The 23,452-nt window shown below is 40.7% G+C and overlaps 4 protein-coding genes across 11 annotated transcripts in view; 1 reads left to right on the top strand and 3 right to left on the bottom strand.

Moving 5' to 3' along the window:
* Window positions 1-4,224, bottom strand: part of clip1b (CAP-GLY domain containing linker protein 1b) — a 30,687-nt gene extending 26,463 nt beyond the window's left edge. For all 3 annotated transcript variants that reach the window (XM_079658313.1, XM_079658314.1, XM_079658315.1), the window contains exons 1-2: window positions 4,081-4,224; window positions 1,637-1,819 (exon numbers count right to left, since the gene is read on the bottom strand). In XM_079658313.1, coding sequence (XP_079514439.1) covers window positions 1,637-1,745 — 109 coding nt within the window. In that variant the 5' untranslated portion in view covers window positions 1,746-1,819; window positions 4,081-4,224. The remainder of the gene's footprint in view (window positions 1-1,636; window positions 1,820-4,080) is intronic.
* An 82-nt stretch (window positions 4,225-4,306) lies between these two features.
* Window positions 4,307-6,707, bottom strand: LOC307024297 (hydroxycarboxylic acid receptor 3-like). The gene has a single exon (XM_079658334.1). It carries the CDS (start codon window positions 6,400-6,402, stop codon window positions 5,407-5,409), a length of 996 nt encoding a protein of 331 aa, XP_079514460.1. The 5' UTR covers window positions 6,403-6,707; the 3' UTR covers window positions 4,307-5,406.
* A 121-nt stretch (window positions 6,708-6,828) lies between these two features.
* Window positions 6,829-12,990, bottom strand: denr (density-regulated protein). Of its 3 annotated transcripts, XR_013803878.1 has the most exons (9): window positions 12,840-12,990; window positions 11,557-11,666; window positions 10,680-10,699; window positions 10,468-10,552; window positions 9,967-10,056; window positions 9,273-9,389; window positions 9,041-9,180; window positions 7,029-7,138; window positions 6,829-6,912 (listed from the first exon to the last, which is right to left on the bottom strand). XR_013803878.1 is itself a non-coding variant. In XM_079658346.1 (8 exons), exons 2-8 carry the CDS (start codon window positions 11,654-11,656, stop codon window positions 7,094-7,096), a joined length of 597 nt encoding a protein of 198 aa, XP_079514472.1. In that variant the 5' UTR covers window positions 11,657-11,666; window positions 12,840-12,990; the 3' UTR covers window positions 6,829-7,093. The 3 variants fall into 3 exon arrangements, 2 of the variants coding, with proteins under 2 accessions (XP_079514472.1, XP_079514473.1); XM_079658346.1 differs by having other exon boundaries at window positions 6,829-7,138; XM_079658347.1 differs by having other exon boundaries at window positions 6,829-7,138; window positions 12,713-12,853.
* A 114-nt stretch (window positions 12,991-13,104) lies between these two features.
* On the top strand, window positions 13,105-23,364 carry ccdc62 (coiled-coil domain containing 62). 4 transcript variants are annotated; one of them, XM_079658330.1, is made up of 13 exons: window positions 13,105-13,505; window positions 13,718-13,758; window positions 13,844-13,957; window positions 14,647-14,803; window positions 15,183-15,337; window positions 15,527-15,628; window positions 15,756-15,927; window positions 16,035-16,136; window positions 16,785-16,873; window positions 21,026-21,126; window positions 21,923-22,082; window positions 22,489-22,680; window positions 22,835-23,364. In XM_079658330.1, exons 1-13 carry the CDS (start codon window positions 13,457-13,459, stop codon window positions 22,901-22,903), a joined length of 1,503 nt encoding a protein of 500 aa, XP_079514456.1. In that variant the 5' UTR covers window positions 13,105-13,456; the 3' UTR covers window positions 22,904-23,364. The 4 variants fall into 4 exon arrangements, with proteins under 4 accessions (XP_079514456.1, XP_079514455.1, XP_079514454.1 ...); XM_079658329.1 differs by having other exon boundaries at window positions 14,611-14,803; XM_079658328.1 differs by having other exon boundaries at window positions 14,578-14,803.
* The last annotated feature ends 88 nt before the right edge of the window (window positions 23,365-23,452 follow it).

Genomic DNA, 23,452 nt, shown 5'->3' with positions numbered 1-23,452 from the left:
TTGCCATAGTAACACCACATTACATAACATCAGATTTGATGTAGAGCTGTGTTAACCATTATCTGAAATCTGCTGCTCTGAGCATGTCAGAGAAATGACATCATCGTGTTCCATGACACAGGTGTTTATATTTGAGCTAACCGCGTGTCCAGAGATCAAAGGTTTCCATGGTGATGTGCAGTAATCAGTGAGAGGAGAGCATTTTCATTGTTCTGAAAGAGAGATAAACCTCTTACATGTGAACGTTTTGTTGAAGAACCGTAACAGATAACTGTGAAATCTCAAAGCGTGAAGCATGTCAAGGAACTTGAGCATCTGAAGTGTACTTTTTGTGTACTTTCGGGTTAATAATGTGGCCTTTTTGGCAGATTAACTAAAGGTGTGCGCGGCTGCTGTGGTGGGGAAAGATGAAGCTGAATTTACAATGGGGTTTAATGGAGACATGTTGAACGTTTTTGTCAATTCATGCCCTCAAGAAGCATTTTGTTTAATTATTTTTGCTTGTTTTTTAATTTCTCAAGCTATGAGATGTTTTCCTACGTTTGTCATGAAAAATTATGTCTCAGGAATGTAGGGTTTGGGAATTATGGCAGGTTAAAAGAAAATATGAGGGCAAAATGTAATCTGTCCTCCAATCTAGCTGTGACATCACGCACTCTAAAATCTGAAGAAGGCATCTTTACCAAGGTCTGAACAATGTTTAATATCTCTAAAAGTATGAATCAGATTTGAAAGTTGTGTTAGACGAATAATGTCAGAAAGATGTGTAACATTTTAAAATTGGAATGAGGTTTCTGAGTGAAAGTATGAAGGAACAGTTAGCAGTTGAAGTCGCATGAAGATTGTTCAAGTCTGAAGAGTTTCGCCATTGACTTCCATGTTAAAAATTTGATGAATTATGGGATGTATCTCTGGAATTATGAAAGTTATGAATGAGAAAAGTAATAGCAATCGATTCCCGACCGAGCTGAACGTTTTGATGTTTGAACTGAGTTTCTGCGATGTGGAATGTGGGAGCAGAAAAGGCGCAAAATAACCCGGTGGAATAATAAAGACTTTTGTGTGTCGAATAACAGATAGTTGGAATGCTGTATCAGCATTCCAACTAAATAAAATGGAATAGAACCGGAGGGATGAAACCCTCTTTAATTGTCGCACATACGATGCCCACAGCACACAGTGAAATTTGACCTCTGCATTTAACCCATCCTAGTAATAACACGCTCAAACTTTTTCTTTACATAAATATTTGTAAAGAAAATTGAAATTAGTAAAGAGTGTTCATTTTAATCACTATCCTCTTCTAATCCCTGTTAGTGTTTCCCCCTTGGCACATGAAGCCAACAATGAAACAGTGCAGTTGCTCTGTGATTAAAGGATGGACTCTGTAATCAGATTGGCCCCCTGCTGAGGTTTTGTTCTGCCTAAATGGTGAATCAGAGCAAACAGCACAACAAACCATCCCGTTTATAAAGCTGCAAGATATTCCCTTTGCAATAGGGTCATACTTAGTTGTTTTAAATAATTGTTTTCTTGTCTTATTCAGTTCTGTTGCATGAATGTACTAAAATACATCATCCACAAATACTACCTCTGAGATTTTATAAAGTTCATGAGTATTTTAAAATGATCTTACCCGAAGAAGGAGAGGTCTTTGTGGGCACCCCAGATGGACGGACTATTTTGCTGGGGGGTTTGAGCCCGCTGACCTTGGCCTGAGTACTCATGGCTCCTGGTTTGTCCATTGTGTGGGGTGTGGCCTGGTCAAGGTGGAGGCCTTCCCCACCACCCCATAAAGTTCCAATGTGATATAAGAGAACTAGGGGAAAAGCCATAAATCAAATCAGAAATAGAGGCCATTTCATGTTTTATTTTACAAGTCCTTTATTGTAGCTGACCATCTGCAGAGACGTGAAACTCATTACATTGGATATTGACTCAGCTTAATGTAGTCATACCTTATTGGAATTGTAAGCAGAATTGTAAGCAGAAACTCAAATACATAAACCAAACATTAACACTTTCAAGATCCATGTTTCTATTTATTTTCACTATGCTCACTGTAGATCTTGCACTAAAAAACCAAGGCAAATCCTTGTATGTAAAAGGCCACTTAGCAAAAAACCCTAACCAGTACATTTAAGGCACTTTTACTTCAAATTAAAAATATAAAGATTAAAAATGATTCACCTATCAAAATAAATATGTTTTTCTTTAGACCTACCCAATTAATATTAACTCATTTTTTGATTCCGTGCACACCACCTATAACTGAAACAGTAATAATACTCAGTTAACAAAAGCTGACGTCACAAGTTTAAAGCTAAAAAGACAAAAACTAAAAACAAGCAGCGAGAGCTGCTACACCACTCATCAAGGCCTGTGAACATTAAACTGTTATAATGTCACCCTCTAGACTACTTCCCAACGTATTTCACAACCCACTGTTTATATGCAGGCTATTTATTACCAACCATGTAATAAATGAAATGCTAACCTGACCACGTGTCATGAGTAGTTTCACTCTGTGACGTCTCTACTCTAAACGCCAAAATATAAATGCCTTTGCATATATGGCATTTATCAAATAAAGTGATGCAGATTTTCCTCCTCTCTGAAGTAAAACATTCCTCTTTCTTTGCACATCTTGTCCCGTAGGTGTTGGGCTGCTGCCTGACTACACTGCCATTTTATTCATAAATCAGATGATTCACTCTGGGACCAACACGGTCAAGGCAGATATTATGTTTCACACAGCTGTTTCACTGTAGGGAATCTATCTTCATGCTTCCACTGCAGACAGTACTTCATTCAAGCTACAAGACTTGCTTTTTACTCAGCCCTTAGAAATACTGGTCAAACAAACCATTATGGATATAAAACATCCTGCAAAACAGCAACCATCAGGATAAAGAGAACCCTTTCTCATACATAGCCACAAACCCAAAAAAACCTTGGACCCTTCAAGACCTGTGAACCAGTCACAGAGTAGCTGAGTTCAACTTTTCTTCCAATTGTGGACTCAGATCTCTACCAAAAATGTAGTTTTTATATTTATTTAAGGATACTTATTAAGTGTATTAGAATGGGTGTTTATACAGCCATGCATTTGTTTTAGTTGGACTTTAGTCTGCCTTAAAAGCTAACATTTAAGCAATGACTATTTTAACTTTCTATACTGCTATTTCATTTCGCTGTTAAAGCTATTTGTTAAGTGAGGTTTTGAAAGCAGGACCTTTAAATGCGGTTGAGTATTTTCACAGTGTTGTATTAGTACTTTAACTCACTTAAAATTACTAGTGAAAACTATATGGATTCCTCCAACACTGACAATGTTGCAGGTGCTGAAATCTATTATGTAGGCTAGCAGCATGTTTTATTTGCACTGACTCAACTTGTCATATTGCATATCAGCACTTAACAGTAAAAGTGTGTGTTTAAAGTTAATCCCATGCAGTGAGTGAGCAGGTAACACAAGCTGCCTTGTCTGTGTAATTACCTCACTGCTCCCTCCCTCCCTCCGCCCAGCCAGACCAAAACAACAAGCACACCTACAGCTGTCAAATCTCATCCTGTGGTACCCCTGTGTCTGGGATAATCTCAGCACTACTACTCGTTTGTCTTTATCCTAACAGAATCAGATATCAACCATGCATGTACAAATCCCTGCTGATGCATTGTTACATGGCAAACAGATAATGAGACTGGCCCTTGTTGTGTATGTCTGGGATGGGCTCAATATACTTGCTGCATCTCTTGAGCTTGCAACTTAGGTAGGTGTGGACACTTTTTCTAAATATCCTACGCATTTAATTTCAAAATGACAGGTTACTTTAACCACACATATCACACAAGAGATAGTGCCAGTGCGTAAGCGAATTACTTATTTATGTTATTTTGTGTCCCACGTTGAAGCGTTGGTCCCTGCTGGAATGCGCTCCTAACTGCCAATGCTAGCTAGCTATAGATTAGCATAAACAACTTAACTGTGCTTAACGTAAACACTAACGCCCTAAAAGATGGAATATTAAAGCTAAATAAAAGCAGAGAGGTGTGTAAAAAGTTGCCGTGAAAGCTTACTTGTTCTTGGCCGGTGAATTGAGCCTCGGTAAAAGATGTCGTGGGAAGGTGCAGCGTATCTTTACACCGTTACATGTTTTTCCAGCGTCTCTGCCCAGCCCCAGCCTGACGTCACCACCTTGGGAACCAAAACTCAAGCTGCCTTCAAGGACCGAACCGTAAACTCAACCATTTGAGAACCGAATTTTATAACACGATTTTATGACTGAGAAAACAAAGAATCAAGAAAGGAGAATGACACAAGCGGTATATTTGACTTATGTTGGTTATTCTAAGTAATATTTATTTTAAGAAAAAGAAAATGGGACAGGATCCAAAGGCTAGAAATGTGCCAAATATATGCACACAGAATGACAGAAGACCACTGAAGCCATCATAAAATGTCATCATAAATGTATTTCATTAGCCGATTCATATTTTGTAAAAATAATCTGAATCTGCAGAATAACTTGTGCTGCAAAGATACATGTACGGGAGTGAAACAGCACAATTAATCAAGTACTATACTTAAATACAAGTTTATGGTAATTGTACATTTCGTAATTATTTAATTATATTTATAATTTGTATTCCACTACCTTTATGTTACTTTTAGTTACATTGCTGAACTAGATTCATAAGACAAAACAACAATACAACTTGTATGCATTATTTTGTATAAATAGCCTAATATTGATCCCTTGGATAAATTCACAAGCTACCAAGCAGTATATGTATATGGTAAAAAGCAGCCCATAATATGAATCATTAAAATAAATAATATTATAGACATCTTTCTGAAATGGTCCCTTCTGTATAAGTAGTACTTTTCAATTTTGCCCATACAGATTAAAAAACTTTGAAAACATGACTTTTACTTGTAACAGGGAATTCCCAAAATTTGGTATCACCACTTTTACTTTCATCCAAACTTCCCTCTGGCTGTATAACTGATTTGTATTGCAAATATTACTTTATTGTGCGGCTAATAATCAGTGTCATGCAATTGACATTATTATATGAACTACCTTACCAAGAAAATGTGCACATATATCCATATTTACAAGAATTAGCATGGCATATTTGACTAGATCACATTGCATTAAACATTGTTTTCTTAATCGCTCATGATACATTTTATTAATACATACTTTTGAGGATTTTTGGTAACCCTATACCAACAGCATTAAGACTTATATATTTTTTGTTTGGGCAATTATGTTTTTCACAACCACAGCAAAACCTCATCTCTACATGTAATTCTATCAGTAGGCAGGAATCTAACATGCATTTTGAGTTAATTAGACTTCCCCTGCTATGTGAGCAGGGAAAACAAACACACCGGCTTTAAATCCTACTATTATCAACAGTGGAAACGTTGTTCTGAGTTGAATCCGTCTGATCTTTGTTTTCCTCCTTCCTTCGCAGCAGTTTATTCAGGAGCTTATCGAAGGTGCCACTGAAGGCAGGGCTCGAGAAATAATACACCACAGGGTTGAGGACGCTGTTGAAGTATGTGAAACACACCGATGTGTAAAATGCCAGGTTGGCCTCTTCAAAGTATTTGCATTCACTGTGCCATGCCTTGAGGATCCAGACGGCAATGCGTGATATGGTGCTGGGAAAGAAGCAGATAATAAAAATCAAGGCGACAGCCAAGATAAACTGAACGGCTCGTTTGATTTTCCCCGTCTTGTCCATAGTCCTGACTCTTAACTGCCACGTAATTCTGACGGAGCAGAAAGCGACGATTATAGTCGGTAGGAAGAACTGGGACACGTAGAAAGTGTTGTGCCAAGTGGAGAGGGGACTGAAGCCCATGCAGATGTTGAAACTCTCACACTGGGTATGGTTTCCATTGTAGAAGAAGTGCTCATTCGCAAGAAGATACCCAGTGGCAAGAAAAATCAGAGCCCAGAGAGCGAGGGAGACCCAGAGAGCGTAGCCGAGACCCATCCGGTTGATCCGGTTCATAGGGTGGACAATATTGAAGTAACGGTCTACAGCTACAGCGGTAAGGAAGAAGATCCCTGCCGCACGGTTGGCTGCCAGCAGAAAGAGCAGGATGCGACACATGACATCGCCGTACAGCCAGTTCTTTCCACGCCTGTAGTAGTCGGCTCTGAAAGGCAGGCAGAACAGCACGATGGAGTCGGCAACAGCCAGGTGAGTCAGGTACACAGAGTTGGGCTTCCATGTGTCCATGTGAAAGATGAACATCCACAGTGCGACAACGTTCCCCATCAGCCCAAACATGAACTCAATAATCAGTATTGGTGGCAAAACCTGGTCCAGGATGGGCGATTCGAAGGCGCAGCACTCAGCTGGAGGAGTGAGATTCATCTTTAAGAGTGAAGATCAACACTGACCAGCTGCTATAAACTGCTCTATTGTCAACACAGATATGCTGTACCAGGTGACTTCTTTGGTAGGGAATTATGTTTGCGCACATTCAAATGATTCTCGGACCAACATGCTAATTCACAAGTGGAGCAAACAACTGTGCACTATGTGTTATCTCCGGGGAAGTGGTATTGACCCAGAGGAGCTTGGAAACAACTGTAAATGTTATCCGTCTGGGGAGCGTGGCTTCATTATAAAAACTATTATGTAGGGGAGAAGGCTTCCTCATGGGGAGGCTGTAGGATGCGTACAAAACAATTAACCTGGGGGCATTTAAGTGACTCGGATAAAAGCAGGTGAACCATACAATCCTTTTTTAATGTTTTTTAAAAATAGAAACATACCCATTGAAAATAAAGAAGAGTGTACAGACGAAGGAGACTGAAATTTATTAGCCTACAGTTTTGCTTGAGTGAAGAACAGTTGGGAGGGATTCACGTCATACCACACCTTTGGCAAACGAGAGAAAGCAGCTATTATTAACTAAAAAAATGCCAAGTGAGTGGCCAAGTCTGCAGCTTTTATGAACAGTAAATAAAATAGGTATAAAATGACTTAATGTGTACATTTGGCCAGGTTGTTGTTGTTGTTACAGGTCACATCCGTTTCAGTAAAAGTGCATATTTGGTCTTCACTTCTTCACTTCACCCAGGTCTTCAATACTTTCATCATCCACCTTCAATGGAGAGACACAGAGAGAGAAATTAACATTTGTGCTTTTTGTTTGTCACTTCAGAGCACATTGTTGAATGGTAAGAAATGATTGGAAATTGTTCCAATAGGTTTTCAACATATATCTGAGTATATTTCAAAGGTTTCTAACAGTCAACAAATCCCATGAAAAGACCAAAACCACTAAAAAAAGAAAAGATCTTATAAAACAAGTTGTGTGTGTATCAAAGGCTGATATATGTTGGTCCTATTTGCATAGAGCTCCATTGTTGTTTATTACCAGGAATACAACCATTTAATTTATTTTGACTCACCTCCGCAAACACGTCATGCAAAATTTGACTCATCCAACCGCTGAAAATAGCCCCAAACCAACCCTCCATTTCCTCCTGTTAGTCTGATAAAAACTAAAGTAACCAGCTATTTTAGAAAAAGTACCGAGCCACCAATTAAAAATGAACCTCTGTATTTGTGGCTCATTTTTAAAGAATAACTTCTTCAGAAGGAAACAAAGGACATGGAACTGACAAAATAGGTTATGAAATAACACATTGATAGGTTGTGTTTGTCTGAAATCACAATAAGATTAAACTATATATTGTGGTGACCACCTATTAATACACTGGGACATAATTCATACATGGAACTACAGTTGGGGCTATTGTTCCCACACGACATGTTATTTGTTTACTATATATGTTGTGTGCCCTCCTGACTTCACTCTCTTCTTCCCGGACTGCAACCGGACAACAGCTCTTAAATAAAGTACCCTTTTGCACCGCCTCTGACTCCCCATCTCTCGGCACTACAATATAGATATTAAACTACCCCTTAATCATTTATTGTTTGGGTAGCCTATTGGTAAGGTCTCTCCTTCTCTTTCACAACCATCAGGATCGATTTTTTTTATGAGCAAAATACAATTTAAGAAACATAAATACACATCACATGCACCACTACACTATGGGTGTTTCTCAATCTCGAGTACGCTTGCTTGGTAGCACATGTCTTCCGAGCGTCTTGCTTCAGAAGCGAGGCAAGAATACTTCCTGGCATTCGGAAAACAAAGAGTGGAACAGGCTAGCAAGTGTGCGTCACATGAGAAGCCCCGCCTTACATTTTCCGCAACAGATCTGGGGAAATTGGTCCTTGCGCAAAGCATTTTGGGGATTTTAAGACCGCGGAGTCTACACATGTGCAGCCTCGAAATTTCTCCAAACGAAGTAAGCCGGGCTCGGTAGAATTCCAAGTATGCTGGACATTGGAACAGTCCTTCGGCAGCACTCGATGACGTAGCATCCTTGAAATAGTGGCTCTGGAGGAGCCTTCTTCGACATTGAGAAACACCCTCTGACTGTGTGGCCTAGATAAAACAGGATACATCTGCTGCATTTTTAATTGTCCATGTTGCTTTAGGCTCAGTTGTGTTAATTCTACACAAGACGGCCCTCACGTTGAAATACATTTGAGATGCAATCTGGTTCAACTGTCATATCGTTTTGTCATAAAATAAAATGTACACAGAATACACTGATTCTGTGCTTTACATGCATTTATATTTCTCAACCCATACAGTAGACGGCTGATGTGCCTGCAGTTGGATATTTTAACAAGCTAGCACAGTTTAAACTGTCCTTTTTTTTTTAAATTAAATTGTGAGTATTAGGACTGATTTGAGACACTTTTCTCAGTAATCCATCCAAACCCCTCGTCTCCTCATGCCAACTATCTTAAAATGGATTAAATGACTGTGAAAATACAGAGAGTTTAAACTCAGGGCAAAATTACTCATTTACAGCTCTAAATCCACCTCAAATTAAACCGAGGGCAAAGGGGAATCAAGTACATGAACAAACAAAGAGGAATATCTTGGCAGGATGAACCATTTAGATTTCAGACAGCTCACCTCAGGCCACTTCTCTTGAATCACGTCGATTATGTCGTCTGTAAAGTCTCCCTGAATGATTATTTCATCCTCTGCTGTCACTGAGGCACCACAAGAGAATTTCTGGGCAAAGAATCGCTGAGCCTCTTTGAGTTCAATGTCTGCAAGAGTCAACACAAGTCATATGTTAAGATTCAAGCAAAAAGAGAATCAGGCGATGTTGAGAATGACAAAAGCACGACAAATATCTTACCAAATGTTGCCATGCCGCACACTCTTGTGACATATTTCTTCTTGGCTCTTGGGATTTTTGCTATTGTGATTTTCTGAGGCATAGTCTTCTTTTTCTGTTTGATCTGGCCTCTTCCACCTTAAGAAGAGTAGAAACAAAATAGTTGTTCCTTTTGTTTGGCTTTAACTTATAAAACTCCACACAACCTGGGATGTTGAGTATAATCATAATAGAAAGCACAATAAACCAACAAAGCTACATATTAAAATCCAGAGCATAATAAAGTTATGATTCTTAATCTTTTCATTAAGTTCAGGGAGGCTGTGGCGGCGGCGCAGTGGACTAGTGCGTTGGTGTTCGTGATCAGGGGAGCACAGGTTCAAACCCTACTGCAGTCAGCATGTCGTTGTGTCCCTGGGCAAGACCCTTCACCCCAAATTGCTCCAGTGGAGATTGCCCACAGTATTGAGTATGTAAGTCGCTTTGGATAAAAGCGTCTAACAAGTAACATGTAATGAAGTCAAACACAGTCTTTGATACTATAATATTCTAATTGTCTTCACGTGCTCAAGAACACAACAAAAAATGATGCATGCCAGGTAACCAAATCTAGCAGAACTGAACGAGGCAGGTTAATCATGAAAACTCTATGTATTGACACAAACACTGTGACACCCAATAAAAAGGCTAATAGAAAATGCCTCTGACATTATACCTCTCTTCTGTTTCTTTTTCTCCTCTTCCTCGCCTCCAGGGGGAGAGTCTCCAGTGCCAACTTCCTGCAGGGGAGCATTCGATGCCGGGCCTAAAGTGCAGAAGGACAATAGGAAGACATTAAAACCAATCCTGCAATAAAACCATATAGGCAGACCTGAATATTCTAGTAAAAGGCTAGCCCGGCTGCTAAACATGGTAACCATAACAATATGTTTTTTTTTTTTAAGTTTGACGTCAGTACAGCACTTAAGACGATAACTGTATATATATATATTACCCAGCTATAACGTGGTAAACACATATCACATCATGTGAAGATTCCGAAATGTTGACATAATGTCCCCATCCACACTATCTAACAATGCATTAATAATGAATCCATCAAATCTATACTGCCCATATATTTTTCTCAGGTGACACCTTTTTAAGGTTCAGCATGCAGACGTTGGGTGATTTAAAGAAAAACAATTTTGGTTAAAATCTGAAATGGCTCACTCACCTACTGTCATCCTGGCAAACACATCTGGGAAGTTCTTCTCAAGCCATTGCCTACATTTGGCTGGCTCGGGCATGTACTCACAGTACTGCAGACACAACAGTGTATATTCAATAAGTTAGAGAATGACCTAAATATAGTTTCACTTGTAAATTAAGACTGTATGCATGAAAAAAAGTTATATATCCGTTTTTTGTTTGTGAATTCAAACTTACCTCTGTAGGCAGAGAGCACACTGCAAAGAAACAAAAAATGAAAGACTGTCACATTTTGAAATCTTACATACAAACATCTTGTAAAGATAAAATAACAAAAGCCTTTATTGATCCCATTGGGTAAAATTCAGATGTGGAAGCAGCACAAAGACAGGAAACAGTACGGATGGAAAGAGAAGTAAAAAATAACACAATAACAGATTTAAACAACTAAAATAAGAACATAAGGATGCAAGAGCAATTGAAGTAGCAAGCATAAGGCAAGAATAATAACACTAGTAGTGTTTATTGTAGATGGGGCCCCTATAAGCCTCGCAATTCTGCCACCAGGTAGATCTCCCAGGGTAAATGAAAGCTCTTTTTAAATGGCACAAAGGAAAAGTTTCATCCTCTGGGTGTACAGAACCACAAGAGAATAGCTCCTCTGTAGCTACTGCAGTATCCCCAGTCACCAAAGAGTATCACTATAACCTCTTAGCAGTTCCCAGTAATGGAAATGGCAGAACAACTGAAGTAACTTTCATATACAAAATGCAATGTGACGTAGTCTTTATGAGAGTGGCTCTGACAATAATGCCATTTGGAAATGCTCTGGGGGACAGGGTAGTCTATTGCCCCTTGAAAGACAACATTTATTAGGCATATGACATGGTGTGCTTGGTAGTGAGTGTAGTAAATATGTAAACAGTGTACCCCAGAATAATATATATAGTGAATAAGTAATTCTACTGAAAGCAATCTGTATTAATATATAATGTATGTAAATATAGTATGTAATTTAGCAAGAAGGTAAAACATAATATAGTATGATATCATATAGTGTGGTAAAGTATAGTATGGGAATAAGACAAACTGAGTAAAACGTTATATACTGTACCTCCACAGTAAAGAACTTTCAGTGGATATTTTGAATTAGAACTATATGTATAATCTGGTTTGCTTTCCAAAGAACCGGATTCCATCTCAGTAGTAGCCATCACAACGTATCTGGATAGAAGACAGAAATGGAGAAAACATAAAATAAACAAGGAAAATATAAATCTAGGTGTGACTCAGACTATAAGATAAAGTTTTCACTCTTCATTCAAACCCAACAACAAGTGATAAAATGTGTTATCAGACTCTGCTGTAGGCAGTAGTTAAATGTAACTAAGTACATTTACTGTTGTAAGTGGAGTACACAAGTACAATGTTGAGGTACTTGTACTACTACTTTACATTATTAATTCTATCTATTGCTACATTAAACATTTCACAGGCGAATATTGAACTTTTGACTCCTACATTTAACTGACTACTATAGTTAATAGTTATGATACAGATTCAGAATAATACAACAAACAAATATATTATGATGTATTATTAAAGAGTAAATAGAGTAGTGAAACTCCATCTTTGCAAGCTTAGACATTAAAGGCGCTTACATATAAATGCATAAACAATTACATTCGTATAGAATAATATTTTGCAGAATGATTTATTCTACTTTTGGCACTTTAGCTACATGTTGATGCCAACACTAGTATGCCTAGAATTAAGGTCAAATCGGAATGCATGATATTTCCCTTCAAACTGTATTATCACTATTGGATATTACTACTATATTTAAGTAAAATATATTTTCTGTTGGCACGAGTGAACAAGGCTCCTGCCAATATTTCATCATGCTAGCCTGCCCAAATCACAGATCAGTAACATGAGCAGCAGCAAGCTAGCCAACAGCATGACACAGGCGTATGTGAACTGAAATAGATGGCAGGTCAGTCACAAGGGGGCTAATTTAATACACAAAAATCAGCAGCGAAATAAATAGCAGGTTTGATAGCATCGTAGCAGTCATCAGAATTACTAGCGTTAGCTGGCTAACACATGCGGCTGATTTAATAAATACACCAATTAGCTAAACTACGTGTAAAGTATATTATTTACTTGTGCCGTGGACACTATGATCATATAGACAGACTGTACTTTTCTGTTAAAATATACGCTAATTTAGTTTGAGAGGTTTCATTCATCAGGTACCGTTGACTTACCCAGCTGTCACCGTCAGCACCAGTTTAATGGGGCTTTAGCTTAGCATGCTAAATGAGCTAACGCTAACTTGCCAGGTTCTGCTATTCAATAACATAATACAAATAAAAGATATGTCGAGCTACGTACCCTGTGAAATATCCTCTTAAAACTGATGTCTGTTCAGTAAATCCACTTGCATTATTAACGTTAGTTTGACTCTTAGAAAACCATTCTTATTGAATAAGGTGTAGTTGGCGTACTTTGAGCACGCCTAGTAGCGGTTCTTGTTTTTTTTAGTTGTTGAAGTGGCTGGTGGTTTGCAGCGTTGATGCGCCACAGCGCGCCCTGGTGGCCGGAGGACGAATTTACTAAACCGTTTTTATAAAATGTCTAAACAAGTAAAATTAAAACGATTCCACTCCAAATAAAACTGTTCCAGTACAGTGTTTAGTTTTATCATTAACGTTTTTAAATTAAGTGAAAATATTTTTGTAAAAATACTGCGGGATGTACGTTGGCGTGACGTAATCGTCGTTGTTTTCCCAGTTCGATCATTTACGTTCAAAAGTAAAAAGAAGCTAACGTTAGCTAGTTAGCAATTTCAGTTTTTTAGAGACACTTTTATATTCAACCAACGATACTTGAATACGTTTTGGAGATAAATGCTATAGAATATAAGCGTGTAACTTGTTTAGCCTATGTTTCTGACTGTAAGTTAACTTTGGTCGTTCTATCGTTAGCCTTACTAACTTAAGCCAGCTGGCATGCTCCTCAGAAGATGCCCAGTACAAGCTCTAAACAACATCAATGAAGGTAATAATAATACGAGTTGCTGAAATATTAGTGGATGTAACTGTTGTAGATGGACGAAGGGAAAGTAAATGGAAGAGCTTAAGCATGTTTCCCCTTGTCAAATGGTAAACAATAACTCTATCATTTTCTTTACCAACAATAATCACATGTGTCTTTTATTCGAAATGAATGACAGGAAATGTCAATTATCCAACATCCACTTTAACTTGCAGATACTTCAGCTGAGCTCTGGCACAGCACACCAGTTAAAAAGGTAAGTGACATTTCTGTTGAATCCACTTAAGAAATAAATGCATTCTTATTGTCTGGTTGTGATGTGTGTACGTGCTACTTTTCAGATAAATGGTGGTGATTCTCTTGATGCCATCCCACTCTCTGTCTCTAGCAGCTTCAAGATGGACAGCACAGCAAAACAGTGGGCCACACTAACACCTCCTATACCAGCAGCAGAGGTGGGAGAAGTACTCAGATCTTGTACTTGAGTAAAAGTAGGAGTACTAGAGTGTAGGAATATTCTGTTACAAGTTCAACTTCCTAAAAACTGTAACTCAAGTAAAAGTACAAAAGTATAAGCATCAAATGTACTTAAAGTACCAATATAGATTATTTGTTTAGATTATAATTATTGATGCATTAACGTGTTTATCAAAGTTTGCAGAGGTGCAGTTAGGTTTAATTACTTTGTATACTGTAAGGTAGTTTGTGAATGGACTACAGCTGTAACTAAAGTCTTATTTAAGTGTTGTTTATATTTCACATCATTAATCCAAACCTGTAAAGTAACTAAAGGTACAAAATAAAATCTGAATTGTAGTGGAGTTGAAGTAAAAAGTAGCATAGAATTGAAATACTCAAGTAAAATACAATTATCTCAAATTGTACTGAAGTACAGTACTTGAGTAAATCTACTTAGTTACTTTACACCTCTGACCAGCAGACACCCTCTGCCCACCGAGCTCACAGAAAACTGTAGTGAGATTTTTAGGAGCTGTGATTTGACTGTTTACAGTGTCGATTGTGCATTGTTACTCAGACACATACTCTAAAGTGGGCTTTATTATGGTGACATTAGCTTGATGTGTCTTCCGGGGTGCTTTTGGAAAAGTTTCCTGTGAATGACCCGAGTGGCTGCACCATCCAGAGGCAGAGGAGGGAGCTCCAGCTGCTGATGGCGGAGCTGAAGGACAGGGAAAGGGAGCTGAACACTATGGCTGCCTCCCATCACAAGCATCTTCTTGCCTGGGAACAAGACCGGCAGAGGGTGCTCGCCTTGGAGCAAAGGTGTGCCCGTTTCGAAGGTGAGGACACAGAGATCTTCCTTGATTTAATACACATCCAGCCCTTGGTTGCTATTTCTGGCTTCAATGTTTTTGCATCAAAACTGCAAATTATGCTCAAGATAACACATTTCTCTGTTTAATTGTTGCAACTAAAAAACATTTTCATAATCAATTTCACAGAGCCTGACTTCAAATTCCGTGTTTTATCCGACCAACCATTTCAAAATCAAAGCTCTTCAATTTAATATTATTTTTATCATCAAAATTGTTGCAAGTTGGTTTTGTTTCTAGTAACTTCATAAATCAGCCTCACATTCATTCTCAAGCCCAAGATGTGTTGATGCGACTGGTGGGTAGCCCCACATTATGAAAGTGATTTTTTGTTTTGTTTGTGCAGATGTGTTGCAGAAGCGTAACGAGGTGATCAGAGTCCTGACTAAGCGTGTGTGGGTGGTGGAAACCAGAGAGGAGGAGGTCCAGAAGGAGCTCAGCTTAGCCAAACAGAATCTCTGTGAGCAGCAGAACATCAGCCAAAAATATCAAGACTTTGAGGTACAAGTTATTTGCTAATACACACTTATATCCTCTATATAAACATCTGCTTACATCTTAAGGCAGAAAAATAGCACCAGGATTGCTACCAATGCCATATATCAAATCTCCTTTATCAAAGTTATTATATTTCTGCCTTGGGACTTAGTATCTCTGCTTTTAGGTGTAATTGTATGTGGTTTCTCTTAGGAGAAGAACCAGAGTCTGAACTCCACTGTCATGGCTCTGTCCACTAAAGTAGGCTCTCTGCGGGTCAGGGAGGAAGAACTGAGCTCCATGCTCAAACTCAAGGTACAGTATATATAGTATTAGAAAATGTTGTTTCCATGAATACTGATTATGATTAATTTAAATTGTATCAGTGTCTGATTTTTTTATGTTCTGCTAGTTGGTTAATATTATTTTTTCCCCGCATCAGGAGAAAGATGTAGTTGAGGCCTCTGGTCATGTGGTGGACCTCACAGCGAGGCTAAGAGATCTGGAGACGTCGCTAACGGAGAGTTGCTCCCGAGAGAGCAAAATCCAGAGAGACTCAGAGGAAAACAAACGTCGCTGCAAAGAGGCCAGGCATGAGATCACACACCTTAAAGGTACATCAATACAAAAAACTGATGCTTTTATTTTTTGTTGATTGACTAATCCCTTAAGTGTCTCATAATTTCAGCTATTCATGTATTATTTGCCCCTGTGTTTGTAGAGGATCTGCAGCAGCAGGTCACACAGAGCAGCACTCAGAGGGAAGAGGTCATCCGTCTGAAGCAGGAGCTCCAGCTGCTTCACAGAGATGTGGCCTTGTCAGGTACAATAATCTGCAGCACTCCACATTCATCCTCTTCCTATTAATGATTCAAAGCTATTTATTTGGTAAAAATATTAAGATATATTGTCTTTGTCGTTTTAATCTGTTTCTGGATTTTATTTATCAATTTTCTGTTTTTATTTCTTAAGAATTTAAATCCATTGCACATTTGTTTTTATATTGCGATATTTATTGCTGTTATTTGACTGATAGTTTTTTCTTTTTGATGTTACGTGTTTTCAGGTTCTTGAAATCTTGAAAAAATCATTATAATGAATTATTCAAGTGCTGTAGCTAAGAATTATTTGTATTATCAATACTTCTATTTATTACTTTTTCTTTTAATAATATAACAACAGTAAAAACATTATTCCTCACTGAGAAGCCGGAGTCATGAATATTTGATTTTTGAAATGATCAGAGAGATGAATAATGTCTGCACTAAACCATACAATAGTTTGTGGTACAGTGAAAAGCATACTTGAGATAATGTCAACCATGTTTGGTTTAAGAGTCAAGTGAGTTACAATGTTTATAATCCCGTTTTCCCTGCAGCCTACATATCTTGATTTTAATCTGTGCAGTAGCTGTGATAAACAAATGTTCATAATGTTAATGATAATTGCAGCACTTCATGTTTGTCACCAGGTGAGGGAGACAGATGGAGAGACGAGCTGCTGGAACTGGCTCGCTCCAAACAGGAACGCACCATGTCAGAGCTGCACTGCATACGGCAGGTACCACCTTGTTTAATAACTCAGGGGGCAGAGGGCATATATAAAGGTCATAGCCAACAATAACTCTCTCTTAACTTCACAATGTGGCTTCAAGATCAGTTATGAATGAACAAAATATACTTTTATAATTACCCTTGTTAGATCACAGATTAGGCAATGCTTCTTTCCACATACCTGCTCGTCAGACTTTTGTTGACGTCAGATGAGCCTTTCTGGTTTGGCAGCATACCTCCTGCAGTCTGTGGCTCTGGGTCAATGTCGGGTCCATAACATGTTCAAACCAATTCTTAGACTGTCACAAGAATTTAATGACTTCATCATGATGGAGCGCGCGCTCCCACGGTCCTCAGTGGAGAGTCTGGCCTTTTCTGTGTCGACCCCCCATGGGCAGAGCTTCCCTTCGCGGGGAGTTTTGCGGCGGGACGGGTCACCAGAGAGTACCACGGCTTTATCGCCGGCTTTATCCTCTTAACACAGTGTTATGGGGAATTGAAGCGCATCTGCGTGTTAACGGAGTGGATGGACAAGACGCTGAGACTGGAGGTGTTTCTCAATCGCGAGTAAAGCTGCTTCCGAGCCACTATTTCAAGCATACTACGTCATCGAGTGCCGCCGAAGTACTGTTCCAATGTCCAGCATACTTGGAAATCTACCGAGCCCGGCGTACTTCGTTTGGAGACATTTCGAGGCTGCATATGTGTAGACTCCGCAGTTTTAAAATCCCCACAATGCTTTGCGCACGGACCATTTCACCAAATCTGTGGCGGAAAAATGTAAGGCGGGGCCTCTCATATGAAGCACACCTGCACACTTGCTAGCCTGTTCCACTCTTTGTTTTCCAAATGCCAGGAAGTATTCTTGCCTCGCTTCTGAAGCAAGACGCTCGGAAGACATGTGCTACCAAGCAAGCGTACTCGAGATTGGGAAACACCCTTGGTTATTCACTCCAGTTTTACAGCATCCCTCCTCCGTTCACAGGCATAAGAGAGGCAAAGCTATCATCCCGAGGGGATGGTTCAGGCCTTGGAGCAAAAACAGGCAGTGTCTGCTGTGCGCACACAAGATCCCGTATCGTTTTTAAGATTCTAATCCTCGCCTTTAAGGCCATCCATAACCTCACTCCGCAGACAATTCCGGATGTTAACTATAAAACAGTTACTGGGACTGGTGCAGCCAGGTGATTGGTTCACAACCATCGACCTGAAGGACGCTTACTTTCATGTCGAGATTGCTCCAATACACAGAAAGTATTTGCGTTTTGCCTTCCAGGGGGTAGCCTACGAGTACAACAGACTACCGTTCGGCTACTCCCTGTCCCCACGCACGTTCAGCAAATGTGTGGCCATAGCGCTCCAGCCGCTGCGCGGCCGTGGCAAGAGAGTTTTCTTTTGTCTGGACGACCTCATAGTTATGGCCAGGTCCAGGCAATGTTTTACACAGCCCAATTGATCCTACACCTAACCAAGTTGGGTTTTGCAATCAATTGGAAGAAAAGGACCCCCATACCTCACCAACAGGCGTTGTATTTGGGAGTGGTGCTCGATGCAGGCAGGCTATGCACCACCCTGTCAGAGAGCAGGCAGGCATCCTTGCTTCGGGCAGTTTGCAGACTGCGACAGGGGGCAACAGTGACAGCTTTGACTATCATGCAGACCCTGGCTCTCATGGCGGTGGCTCACGTTGTGGTCCCGCTCGGGCTACTGCATATGCTACTGCACATGCGCTGCCTGCAGAGGTGGTTCTCCAGCCTGGGAACGGCGTCTGGTGACCATCCCCTAGTGGAGGGCAACCTCTGGTTCTGGGGGTCCCCGGATCACCTCCGGAGGGGTTCCCCACTGGGACGGGTGACCTCCTACATCACAGTGTTCACGGATGCATCCTGAACAGGATGGGGAAGGACCTGCCTGGGGAGAGCTATAGGTGGGCGCTGGTCACTAACAGAGACACGGCACAGCAACCTCCTAGAGCTGGGGGCAGTAGTGTTGGTCCTCCAGCATTTGAAACCCTTAATTCAGGGGAGACATGTAATGGTCAGGAGCGACAACAGCACCACAGTGGCATATATCAACAGGCAGGGCGCTCCCCCAGTTCTGGGGGGCGATGTCTCAGGAGGCTGGTGCAATCGAGCGTTACCCACTCTGGGCCAACCCCTCCAGGCTTGGCTCCTGAGAGGGACAGGCTAAGACAGGGTGGATTGTCTGACGAGGTTATTCAGTCTATCCAGGCAGCTAGAGCGGGATCCACCACAGCCTGTTAAAGGCTAAAGTGGCTGGGATTCCAGCGATGGTGTGAGGAGCGGAAAATAGAGCCCCTATCTTGTGAATTGGGATCTATTTTGTCCTACTTACTATTATTGGTGGAAAGAAGACTTGCTCATTCCACTGTGAAAGTGTATGCAGCAGCCATCTCGTCCTGCCATGAGGGATTTGGCGGCAGGTCAGCCTTTTCTCAGCCACTAATGTTACGGTTTTTACAGGGGGGTCAGGAGGCTGTGCCCAGTAGTGCGCGCCTCCGCCCCGCAGTGGGACCTGCCGCTGGTTGCTCGAGGCTCTAGTCACAGAACCATTTGAGCCTCTGGAGCTCTCCTCCCTGAAAGCACTGTCGTGGAAGACAGCATTGCTACTTGCCTTAAAGTCACCCAAAAGAGTGTCCGAGTTAACCGCTCTATTGGTGCACCTGAGTTGTTTAATGATCCGGGGCGACACTCAGACCGAACCCCTCCTTTGTGCCCAAGAGCCTAAGGAGTGCGTTCAGGTCGAGGGCTATTCAGTTAGGGGGTTTTAGTCTTCCCCCCCATGGTGGGAACAGGGAAGCTAAACTGCACCTCCTCTGCCCGGTGCGTGCGCTAGTGTGTTATGTGGAGCGCACGGCTGCCCTTAGGCGCACTGAACAGCTGTTTGTGTACTTCGGGGGCGGGGTGATCAGGAAAGCCCTGTCCAAGAAACGCCTGGCAGGATGGCTTTGCGAGTGCATTGCACATGCCTACGGATAGGCGGGGAGAGCCTTCCCAACGGGGGTCCGTGCACACTCTACACGAGCCATGGCTGTATCAACTTTATTTAACGGCGTGAGTGTGGAGGACATATGCACGGCGGCGCCTTGGTCAACGCCAGGCCCCTTCATAAAGTTGTATCTCTTGGACATGTCTGGCTCCTTTTCATCGTCTGTGCTTGCAGGGGCAAAACAGGACTGGTGAGGAGGGAGGGGGGGTGTGGGTCAGTGGGAATCTAACCCCCCCCCCCCCCCCCGGACGTAATGCGCTTACGTTTTTTCGTGACGCCCACATGAGCCCATAGGGGCTGGAGGACTCTTTCCCCCCTAGGGCGGAGGGGGGGGAGTCCTCCACGCCATAGTACACCTCCGCGGGGTAAGCGCGTCAGGGTGTGCTCTGTCAGCCGCATCCTCAATTTTCTCCACGGTTACGACCGAGGGAGAGGTGAGTGAGGCACAGCGGCTGCTAACCAGAAAGCAGGTCAGAAACAGTGGGATGGAACAGTGTTGTTGTGGGATGACAGCGCGTGTATACATCGGGGCTCCGCCCACTGTACCCATAGAGTCCAGTAGAGGGCAGAGCCTGTGAGAGATATAATGAGGGGTTACGTATGGTAACCCTTGTTATATAAAAACAGACGGAGCCCTCTACTCAGGGGCCCTGCCTGTCCTATGCTGCTTGCTGAAGAGAAGTTTAGGATGACAGTCAGGAGGCGAGGCTTCCTTTTATACGGTGAGATGCGCGCGCATTCAGGTAGGCCCGCCCCGGGGCCGGCTACGTCTAGAAAGTATCAGTGGATGAATGCTTGCATGATAGGTTCAAGGGGAAATACCCATAAAGTCCAGTAGAGGGCTCCGCCTGTGTTTATATAACAAGGGTTACCATACGTAACCCTCCGTTTTATAGCAGCATAAGTAGAAATAAATAGAGATAAATAGAGAAACTGAAAAATCTAGAATAAGAGGTATATAAAACAAAAATAAAAACTATACAAGAGAGAAAAGACAAGGCAAAAGACAGCGTCGAAGTCAGAAAGGTATAGTGCATCTATAAACTAATTTTTGTCTGTATTAGTATAGAAATACAACATAGTATATAAAATAATAAAGGTAACAATATATGTAATACTTAATGATGTTTTTGTTTGTTTTAATTAACAGGTGTGCGATAATCAGCGTAATGACCTGCAGCTGCTGCAGTTAAACCTGGAGAGTACCCGGGATATTCTGCGGGAGAAGACCAGTCAGGGAATACCGGGCAGGTAATTAATGTGCAAACAAAACAAAAGCGAAGAGTTGATGCATGATGTAGGAATGAAGGATATATAAACTTCTTTCATTTCATAACTTCTTGCTTTATAGAAGCTACTGAGTTTGAGTTGGGTGAGGACAATGAAAGAAACGACCAGCTTTCATGCATTGAGGAGGAGCGTAAGACCCTCTGAGAACAACAGAGGAACATGAAACATTTGAGAGCAGCGATCATTTGCCAAGACTTTTCTCTGAAACCCTAAACATAGATCTGAATAAGTTTTATTTTATATTATTTGTTCTTCTCTTTTTAAATATCTATTTATTATTGGTATAGAAATATGCAGAACAAACAACAACTGCACTGCAGAAAAAGCATTTGCATTAAAGAGGAATAGATACAGATAAGTTACAATTATTGACAGAGGTTGAATTTAACTGGGTTATACACACACTCTGTGCTTTCTCTCCACAACATCTCAGAGGCACCTACTAAAGTTGAATTATGGCATTGAATGAAAACATCCTCTTATAAGACATATTACCAAAGTACAAATGGTTAATGGGTTCATAATGGCTGCCATGGACACAATTGAAACACTGAAACATTCTACTGAAAGTAATTCAAAGGCAGGAGTCAGCTCTATTTAAGACTTCAATAAAGTGCAGCCATGCAGCTAGACATGCATCTAGCTAAATAAAGAGGTAATGACAATACTAAGACCCATATTGAGCTTTAATGTATCACACATTTCAATATAATAGAGATTTGTGATATTCATCAGTCCTGTTTCTTTTTTGTCTCAGTCAGGAGGAGTTGAGGTGTCTCTGTGTGGACAGACGGTCCCCTCCATCACTCAGAGTGAAGAACTCCACACTTTTAAATGATGCCCCCTCTCCACCAGCAGCCAATCTGCACACCAGGGGTCACAGTGACCTGCAAAACTTCTCTGCACACTCCATTGATGTAAGACAGAAACAGTGCCTCATATTGAGAGCAATTTTGTAAATTAAAGAAGTCTAGATAAAGTTCTTAGGAACACATTATTTATATCATCAGTGTGATAGAAATGGTCAACATTTTAAAGGAATGGTCATTCATGTATATGCTTTCTTACTGAGAGTTAAATAAGAAGATTGATACCCACTTAATGTCTCTACATTGAATATGAAGTTACTGTCAGCTCCTAATAAATTAGCGTGGTGTATTTTAAAAGTGGTAGTATTGCGCAGAAATATGCAAAATAATAATGTTAGGAATGTGCAAAGGTTGAGACTGGTATCACTCTTGTAATCTCACTCCCGGCAAGAACACATGTAAGTGTATTTATGTACTGCTGATCACTTAAAGCCCTCTTTCCTCCTCTCACCAGGGTGATGATCCTCTGTCCAGCTGTTCTCTGCAGCAGATGTTGAACGAGTCCAAGCAGGTCACTTGCTCTGTTCACAGTAACAGTGTTCACACTATGAGCTGTGGGACCACTGAACCCCTTTACTCACATAAGAGCCCGGCATCCCACAATGACCACCATCACCACAACCACACAGTCTCCCCGACCTACAAGGTAGTTTCATGATGCTGGGCCTCTTAACGATTTCTCTCTCCCATTTGTATTCATGGGGTGTGGCATTAAGGGTGTAAAGTGTTCAGTTGAACTGTTCCTTTTTGTAGTTTGGGTGTGTGAAGGCATAACAGCATCGTCATTTTTTCTCCAACAGGCCACTGAAACTCCACCCAAAGCCTGCCCTCGTCACCACCGGCCGTTTGGAAGGCTTGATTTTGACTGAAGCACTTGTATTTTTATTAAAAACTCTAGTATTTACCAAATCTTTTAAAATCAGTATTACTACAGAACATATATGCTAACAGTTAAAGGTTGAACTCTCTCTCTCAGGAAAATAATGAAGGAATAAAAGCGATTTATGTCATGAATTTTTTTGTAACTTTTGAAAACATTAATCTCATTGTATTTGTTTAACCTTACACATAATTTACATTAATCATACATTGTGTATGTTTTAAAGCCCTGTTTCAGATTTGTACAGACTGGCTGCATTGTGTGAAGTGTGTGAAATCACATGGGGAAACCTGTCCTTCAGGGCTGTTGAGTGTGTGTCCCTGTATTGTCTTTCCAGTTTCACTGCCTACACATTTGCCCGGTGACTCAAGAGGAATTGTCGATAGCTGTTAATCGTTTTTACATTTTATAACTTCATTTTTTATTAAAACAAATATTTTTATATGTAAACTACGTGTCAGTAGTTTTTTTGTTGCTGTGAATATATTTTTCAATGCGCGTTTTTACTCATCTGGAGGGCTTTTACGTACAGGAGAAA

This window comes from Notothenia rossii, assembly GCF_949606895.1.
Source record: "Notothenia rossii genome assembly, chromosome: 11".
NCBI classification, from domain to species: domain Eukaryota; kingdom Metazoa; phylum Chordata; class Actinopteri; order Perciformes; family Nototheniidae; genus Notothenia; species Notothenia rossii.
The sequence above is the reverse complement of the archived record's forward strand: the minus strand, read 5'-3'. Positions and strand labels throughout refer to the sequence as shown.